This window comes from Chinchilla lanigera, unplaced genomic scaffold (genome assembly GCF_000276665.1).
Source record: "Chinchilla lanigera isolate Chin_1 unplaced genomic scaffold, ChiLan1.0 scaffold00092, whole genome shotgun sequence".
NCBI lineage: Eukaryota > Metazoa > Chordata > Mammalia > Rodentia > Chinchillidae > Chinchilla > Chinchilla lanigera.
Window position 1 is genome coordinate 6,934,513 of NW_004955493.1, and position 7,361 is coordinate 6,941,873.

A 7,361-nucleotide genomic window follows, 5' to 3' on the forward strand; every position below is an offset into this window, starting at 1 on the left:
CAGCCTGGCCGCCCTGCGCCCCTCGGCCCGCCGCGGCCCGCCGCCCGAGCCATGCTGACCCCGATGGTGGCCGGGGGGGTGGTGTTCCCCGGACTCTTCCTCCTGTCCAAGAACACGCTCCAGCGGCTGCCCCAGCTGCGCTGGGAGGAGGCCGACGCGGTCATTGTCTCAGCCAGGTAACCGGCAGCCCTGCCCTGCGCCCGGCCGCGCTCCGCTCAGGCTGGTGGGGAAGGAGAGGACCCCGGACCTCCCGGGCCCCAGGGCACCGGCGCCCTCGGGAGGCCCCGCCGGGGCCGGGCCGGGCCGGGCCGTCCCCCGGCCTCGCTCGCCTTCCCGGGAGACCGCAGCCAAACCGGCCATCTGGTCTACTCGCCTTCCGCGTGCGCGCCTGTCCTTCCCCCAGCCTCCGACACAGCCGGCTGTGACTCCAGCATCCCCATAGGAAAGACGCCGGGGACCAGGCAGGGGCCCGGGCCGAGGGCCAGGGTTACTCAGGGATGGTGGCTGGGGCACAGGGCGCGGACTCTGGGGTACGGGCCAGCGCTGGCCAGGAGCTTGGTGGCAGAGTGGGAAAGTGGCCGGGGCGTTTGGGTCACTGTGGGCAGGGGCCAGGGTGCAGAGGCAGCACAGCACCCCCTGCCCTCCTGGCCAAGCGGCCCGCCATGCCTCCCCAGGGAGAGGCTCACCCTCAGCCGCACATTCCCAGCACTGCCACCTCAGGATGACCTCCCTGGTGTCCTCCCGAGAGGGCACGACTCAGTCTCACAGTGGGCGGGAGGATGAAGGCCACAAGGAGCAGGGTGACCTGAGGCACAGCGGCAGAGCAGGCCCAGGACCCCGAGGTGGGGTGGTGGGGAGGCCCAGGGAAGCCTGGCCTTGGGAGGCGGTGGGCAGGGATGGCCCTGCGGAAGGACCGACCCCAAAGCACAGTGGCCAGGCCAGAGACCAGGAGGGACCGAGGTGCGTGTCTCCTCCCTCCCACCGCCCCTGCCTCTTTCTCCCCAGGCTGGTGTCCTCTGTCCAAGCCATCATGGCCTCCACCGCCGGCTACATCGTCTCCACCTCCTGCAAGCACATCATTGACGACCAGTAAGTGCCGCGAGGCCACCTCTGCTCCCGTCCCGGTGTGCACCCTGCGCCCTCCAGGCCTTTGGGGAGCTGTCAGTGGTCTCCAAGCTCTTCGCTTGGGCCCGGGGAAGTTCACTTAAATCACTGCAACTCAACACTCCAGGATAAATTTATCCTGTCCTGTCCTCAAAGGTCAGAGCCAGGGGAGCAGAAGTGGGGATCAAAGAGAATCCTCCACGCAGTTCCTGGTAGGCTTCCGGGCCGCTGGTAGTGTAAGGGGCTCTGAATGTCACTTCCTCCCGTCCTCCTCCCGCTCCTACATCCCTCAGACCCCGTTTCTATCCCGCACCCAACTCAGGCACCCCCTCCTGGTTCCTTCCAGAGTCCGGGTGTCGGGCCCCAGCTCCGTGGCCCAGGGGAGGTGAGGACGGCGATGACGCGAGCCGGGCCACGAGGGGTCAGGCCGTGGGGGAGGGGCGGGATGATGAAGAGGCCGGAATTTGGCACTGGCAGCTGCTGCAGAGCCTGGCGCTTGCCAAATCGGCCCGGGCCTGAGAGGTGGGGCGGGAGGCGCCCGCGCGGGGATGGACCTGTCCATGGTGCTGACCGCGGTCTGGCGCAAGTGCCCGGGAAGCGCCCCTCGCTCTTGGCTCTGGCTCCGCTCCCCTACTCAGGTTGGCGTCCCTTGAGCCGCCGGGGATTTGTCTGGATGACCCTGACCTAGAAGCGCCCCCTGCTCTTCTCTGTAGAGAGAGAAGTTGACCCGAGGGCGGCAGACGCCTGGAGTAGCTCTCAGCGTGTTCTGCGCAGAGCTGAACCCTTCAGATCCTCCTCTTGCCTTCTGCCCACCCTGCCACTGGGCCCAGGCTGAGCCTGGCTCCCTGCCATTCCCTCCCACCTTCTTACCCAGAGGTCACCTTTTGGCTCTTGCATTCTCTACCCCCTCCCTTTAATCCTCAGGTAGGTGAGGAGGATCAGGGGTAATCCAAGGGCAACAGCTGTCCCTGCTCCTGAGTACCTAATTGCTGAGCGCCTGGGGATGGGACTTAACACCCCCAGGGCAGCCCCAGGACTGGGCCCCTCCTGATCCCACTGTGCAGTCCAGGTCCCGTCAGTCCCACGTCTGCCGTGTGCTGGGCTGGCTCTTGGGTCATTACCTGCAAATTTTTGTGTTTTTTTTTGTACCAGGAATTGAACTCAGGACCTTGCACTTGCCAGGCAGGTGCTTGTGCCACTGAGCTGTATCCCCAGCCCATTACCTGCAGTAAAGAGCCAGTGAGGTCACCTCCCTGTATTCCTGCCCTTTGTTTCTGACCAGCTGCCTCTCCCCTTTCTTCCTGTCCCCCCCTACGTGCTCCAGAACCACTGCACCATGGGGCTCAGATTCTCTTTCCCAGCCTGCCCGGGCCTGCCTTCTGCCGCCTGCATGCCCCACCCTGTCCTCGCTGGCGTCCTTCGGGGCCCCTCACTGTTGGCCTCAGCGCTCTCTCCGCAGTGTGCCTCCAGCTGACTTTGTCTTCCTCCTCCGCCTTCCTGACCTCCCCCCAGACCCACCTCAGGACACAGGATTCCAGAGGAAGCGCCACGGTGCTGACTCAAGGAGAAAAATGCAATGTTGCATATTCATGCAATTCTTATTTCTGTTTACTCTCCAAGCACTTTCTCTGTACTTGGCACCTTTTACTCAGCACTTTCTCCTTAATGCTCAGCTCTATGTGAAAAGACAAGCGCTTGGGCCACCACCAGGCAGACAGAGGAGCACAGGTAGCGCCGTCCCTCACCAGGAGGGCCCATCGCAGGTGCGTCTTGAATCTTTTAGGGACAGCAGGGCCCAGACTGAGGGCTGTGGCTGTGTCCTGGCCAGGATACCTACCCTCTGCGTGATAGTTCCTCGTCGGTACAGTGGGGACGAAAACCTTACCTACCTCGTCTAGGGTTTGCTTGAGGAGTGAGTTTGTGCCGTGTAAAGATTTAGATGTTAGAAAGGAGCCTGCACGTAGTACGTGAACATTTGGTGTATAGCCACGGGGCCACTTCCAGCCGTGCTCTGCTCCGGTTTGTCCTGACCGGAGCCATCTCTGGACCTTGTCTGAGCGCCCTTCCTCGCTCTGTGGCCGCCCTTTGATCTGCGGGTGTCCTTGCTTTCTTCTCCCGGTCGATTGTGGGGTGGGGTCGGGGAAGAGAGAGAATAGCATGGTGGATGGTGGGCTTTTTTTTTTGTCTTTTTGGGACAGGATCTTGCTATGCAGTTCAGGCTGGCCTGGAGCTCACTTCTTAACCTAGGCTGGTCTTGAACTCACAGCAATCCTCCTGCCTCAGCCTCCCGAGTGCTGAACATGGTGGGCTTGGAAGTCTGATTTGAATCCCAGCCCGACTACTTGCTAAATGTGTACCTGTGTGACCTTGGCCAGGCGGTCACCCTGCACCCCTGAGTCCCACCATCTGTAACCTGAGACTCGCTTGCCCCTGGGGCTGCTGTGGTCACTGTCCAGCTCTGACTCACACGGAGTGTCCGGCGCTTCCCAGCCTAGGAGCAGCCTACCTGGGAGCCGGCCTTTCCTGTCTTCCCAATCCTTTCTTCTGTGTCCCGCAGACACTGGCTGTCCTCTGCCTACACGCAGTTTGCAGTGCCCTACTTCATCTATGACATCTACGCCATGTTCCTCTGCCACTGGCACAAGCACCAGGTCAAAGGGCACGGAGGGGACGACGGGGGCCCCAGGGCGCTGGGCAGCACCTGGGCTGTGGTGCGCGGCTACCTGCACAAGGAGTTCCTCATGGTGCTCCATCATGCCGTCATGGTGCTGGTGTGCTTCCCGCTGTCCGTGGTGAGTCCTCCCGGAGCTGGCCCTCCCCAGGGGCCAGGCCAGCGCTGCAGGAGCCGGGCTCCCTGGGCGCAGGGTGAGCACAGCTCGTGTGAGCCTGGAGCCAGCGCGGCCCGGCTGCAGCATTCCGAGCTGAGGTGTTTTGGAGCTGGCACGGTGGGGCGTCTCTGACCCGCAGTCTCCTCCCCTGCGGTGTAAGGGCTGCGGTACCGTGGGTGGGACAGAGGCGGCACCCCCACCTTTGCCACTGTACCCGTGTCCAGACTCTCGGGGTTAAGCGCCTCCCAAGGGGACCCACGGGGGAGGGGGTGGGGTAGGGGTGGCGCTCTTCACCTTCCTCTCCGCCTTGCAGGTGTGGCGACAGGGCAAGGGCGATTTCTTTCTAGGCTGCATGTTGATGGCCGAGGTCAGCACCCCCTTTGTCTGCCTTGGCAAGATCCTCATCCAGGTGAGAGGGTAGCGGAGGACAGGCGGGGCGGCTACTGGCAGGGACCTCCATGCATCCCTAAGGCCAGGCATGCGAGGAGCCCTAGGAGGGGTGGGGCTGAGCAGGTAGCCATGGTTCTGGGGCCTTTGGCCTACAGAGAGGTGGCAGAGGGGACCTGCCGCCTGCTCTGTGCCCACCCCGCCGCCCTGCTCTGTCCGCAGTACAAGCAGCAGCACACGCTGCTGCACAAGGTCAACGGCGCCCTGATGCTGCTGAGCTTCCTGTGCTGCCGGGTGCTGCTCTTCCCCTACCTGTACTGGGCCTACGGGCGCCACGCCGGCCTGCCCCTGCTCGCCGTGCCCGCGGCCATCCCGGCCCACGTCAACCTGGGCGCCGCGCTGCTCCTCGCTCCGCAGCTCTACTGGTTCTTCCTCATCTGCAGAGGGGCCTGCCGCCTCTTCCGGCCCCGGGGCTCCCGGCCACCCTCGCCCTGTCAGACCCAGGACTGAGGGGGGCGGGCACCCTCCCCACCCGCACCCCCCTGGGGACAGGGCTCTGGGGCAGATGGGTGGGGGTTGGGAGCCAGGGGCCCCTTGCCTTGACAGCCCCGCGGCTGACAGATGAGCTGGGAAGGGGGAGGGTACAGCTACCCTCAAGGCCGAAGATGTGGCCCGGTGACGCTGGACGACGGGGAGAGGGGCCTCTTCTCCAGACGGTGCCCGGGGCAGGGCTGGGACGCCTTCCCGCCTTCCCGCCTTCCCGCTGCAGCTCGCTTTATGCTGGATTGGACGGAAGGGGAACCGCGTGCACTTCCCGCCCACTGAGGCTGGAGGGCCTGTGGGGAGAGAAAGGGAACTCAGGGGACCAGGAGGCGAAGGACATGGGGGTCGCCCCGCTGCTAAGGACACCCCAGCCCCTCTGCTGCAAGCCCTCTGCTCCCTGCCAGCTGGGAGGGGGGGACACCACGACCCTCCCTGTGGGCCTCACAGGCCCGGCTGCCCCCACAGCTCTTCTGTGGGGAATCGTACTTATTTTATTTATGTAACTAATCTGTTGGGGTGGGGAGGTGGCTGCTACCCCCTCCCAGGCCTTCCCAGAGCTGAGCACCCCGGGGCAGGTGGGGGCGCCCAGCCCTTCCCCTTAGGCTGCACACCTTGCCCTCGGGCCCTGGCATGTCCCTGGTGCTACAGACCTCTAAGGCTTCCTCCAAGCTGGGGTCAGGGGACCCTGGGAGGTGCTTCACAGACTGCTAATAAAGACGATCCGCGTGAACGCCAGCAAGGCTGTCCTCATCCAGTCCTTCGAGGCCTCCAAGGGAGGCGGTGGGGGCCTGGTGTGGGGGGGGCGGGACAGCCCGCGCCTGCTGGTCAGTGAACAGGCAGTGCAGACAAAGTCCAAGTCGAGAACCTTTATTTCTCAGTGGGAGAGGACAGACTTGGGCCTGCAGGCCTCGTCCCTGGCCCTTGCAGTTTTCTAGGCTCCTTTCTGGCAGCTCCTGCGGGGTGCAGAGATCAGACAGGAATTCACATACCACGTCCCGAGGATGCGGGCCCTCCACTCCCAAGAAAGGCAGAGGGCTGGGGCCGGGCGTGCGGCGGCTCACATGTGGATGCAGAACTGGAAGAGGAGGTAGAGGAAGGCCACCACCAGGATGCCCACCAGGATGCGACGGAACAGCCCGGGGCCGGAACCTGCCAGGCGGGAAGAGTCAGGCAGCGCTCCCGCCCCGGGAGGAGGGAGGCTTTTCCTCAGGCTGGCTCATACCTGAGTGGGTAAACTGCACCGGTCTCTCTCCGATAAACTGGGCCACGGCCAGGAGGCTGGCTTGGTCCGAGTCTGGGTAATCAAAGAAGTCAGGTCTCTCTATGAAGCCTGGAGACGCCGCTCCTGGGGCCAGAGCCTTGGTGCGCACTGGCCTGGGCGCTAGGACCCGAGGCGAGATCTGTGACAACGGCCAAGCTGACCCCCACCCCAACGGGGGGCTGACCCCGAGACCCCGTCATTGTGTTCTCGGGTCAGCCAAGCTCCCGAGGGAGGCCCAGGCCAGCTGGGATGGGGTGGATGGGAGGAGGGTGCACGGGGCAGTGTCCCTGACCCCAGCCTCCGCCTTCCCACTGCTCCGGAGTGAGTTTCCCACCTGTTTCTGGGGCCTGCAGCCCGGCCAACCACACCCACACAGCTACTCCCTGACCCAGCCTCATGACCCCTCTGCCCCTACTATGGGGTGGCGCTCTGTGATGTCACACCTAGAGCCATTCTAATGGCGCACTCCGAGGTGGCGGGAGAAAGTGCTGGAGCTGGGAGCCTCTTGCTCCATCCCCTGAAGCCGCGGGGAGATGGGCCCACAGCGCCTTCACCTTTTCTTTATAAAGCGGTGGGGCTGAGGGCCGCTCAGCGCTAGGGCGCTGGCCTGGCACCGTCAGGGTCCTGGGTTAAACCCCAGGACCACAACTAAATAAATAAATACTACAGTGGCTCAAGAATTTATAAATAGCATGGCAGGCACACTGCGGGGTGGGGGTGGGGGACAGGGTTACACACCTCTACTTGTCCCCTGGAGCAACCGCAGGTAGCACTCGCTGAGCGCTTTTTAATATGGTAAGTACTTACCCAGCAACTCAATTACTGCAGTAGCCCCACGGGGTTGGTTCTCCTGTCCCCATTAAGTAGAAGACGGAACCGAGACACAGAGGGGAAAAGCGATGTGGGCAACAACTTCCCAAGGGTGTGTGTGCCTCCATGGGGATCCCCCTTGCATTGTGTCCCCAAACCGGGGTACAGGGGTCTCCCGCTCCATCCCCAAGCCCGGTCCCGGCGCTCAGCGGCAACGAGCCTGCGGATGCGGACTACGAGAAGTGGCAGGCTTTGCCCACTAGGGGGCAGCAGCGCGCAGACCTAGCCGCCTCTCCCGCCGCCCCGGGAAGGCGCAGCGGGCGCCGGCACCCCGCTCCCGCCACTCCGCACAGGTGGCGTCTGCGCAGCGAGGACGCATCCCGAGGGTCTGGGAGTGTGCGGGGGCAGTCGCTCGAGGAATTCCCCGG

General features: G+C 64.1%; 2 protein-coding genes and 1 long non-coding RNA gene across 6 annotated transcripts in view; 1 reads left to right on the forward strand and 2 right to left on the reverse strand.

Annotated features, from left to right (window-relative positions):
* The window catches only part of LOC106146713, a 4,425-nt gene extending 4,288 nt beyond the window's left edge, over positions 1-137 (reverse strand). Inside the window, exon 1 of the long non-coding RNA XR_001231271.1 lies at positions 60-137. This is a non-coding gene — a long non-coding RNA (uncharacterized LOC106146713). The remainder of the gene's footprint in view (positions 1-59) is intronic.
* Positions 1-5,597, forward strand: part of Fam57b (family with sequence similarity 57, member B) — a 10,633-nt gene extending 5,036 nt beyond the window's left edge. Inside the window, exons 1-5 of one of the 4 annotated variants that reach the window (XM_005405197.2) lie at positions 1-176; positions 1,006-1,089; positions 3,662-3,896; positions 4,246-4,341; positions 4,542-4,829. In XM_005405197.2, the coding sequence (XP_005405254.1) occupies positions 52-176; positions 1,006-1,089; positions 3,662-3,896; positions 4,246-4,341; positions 4,542-4,829 (828 nt within the window). In that variant the 5' untranslated portion in view covers positions 1-51. Of the gene's footprint in view, positions 177-209; positions 462-1,005; positions 1,090-3,661; positions 3,897-4,245; positions 4,342-4,541 lie in introns of those variants that run through there. The other 3 variants (XM_005405199.2, XM_005405196.2, XM_005405198.2) reach the window with 3 other exon arrangements.
* A 116-nt stretch (positions 5,598-5,713) lies between these two features.
* LOC102025918 (chromosome unknown open reading frame, human C16orf92) lies at positions 5,714-6,778 on the reverse strand. Its single transcript, XM_005405200.1, has 4 exons — positions 6,458-6,778; positions 6,085-6,243; positions 5,924-6,011; positions 5,714-5,815 (listed from the first exon to the last, which is right to left on the reverse strand). Exons 1-4 carry the CDS (start codon positions 6,519-6,521, stop codon positions 5,794-5,796), a joined length of 333 nt encoding a protein of 110 aa, XP_005405257.1. The 5' UTR covers positions 6,522-6,778; the 3' UTR covers positions 5,714-5,793.
* Between the last annotated feature and the right edge of the window lie 583 nt (positions 6,779-7,361).

Coding starts and splice junctions, on each gene's coding strand:
- LOC102025918 (XM_005405200.1), bottom strand. CDS start 6,521: ATGAGGCTGGGTCAGGGAGTAGCTGTGTGGGTGTGGTTGGCCGGGCTG. Junction 6,244..6,457: donor GCTGCAGGCCCCAGAAACAG/GTGGGAAACTCA, acceptor CTCGGGTCCTAG/CGCCCAGGCCAGTGCGCACC. Junction 5,816..5,923: donor TTCCAGTTCTGCATCCACAT/GTGAGCCGCCGC, acceptor TGCACCCCGCAG/GAGCTGCCAGAAAGGAGCCT.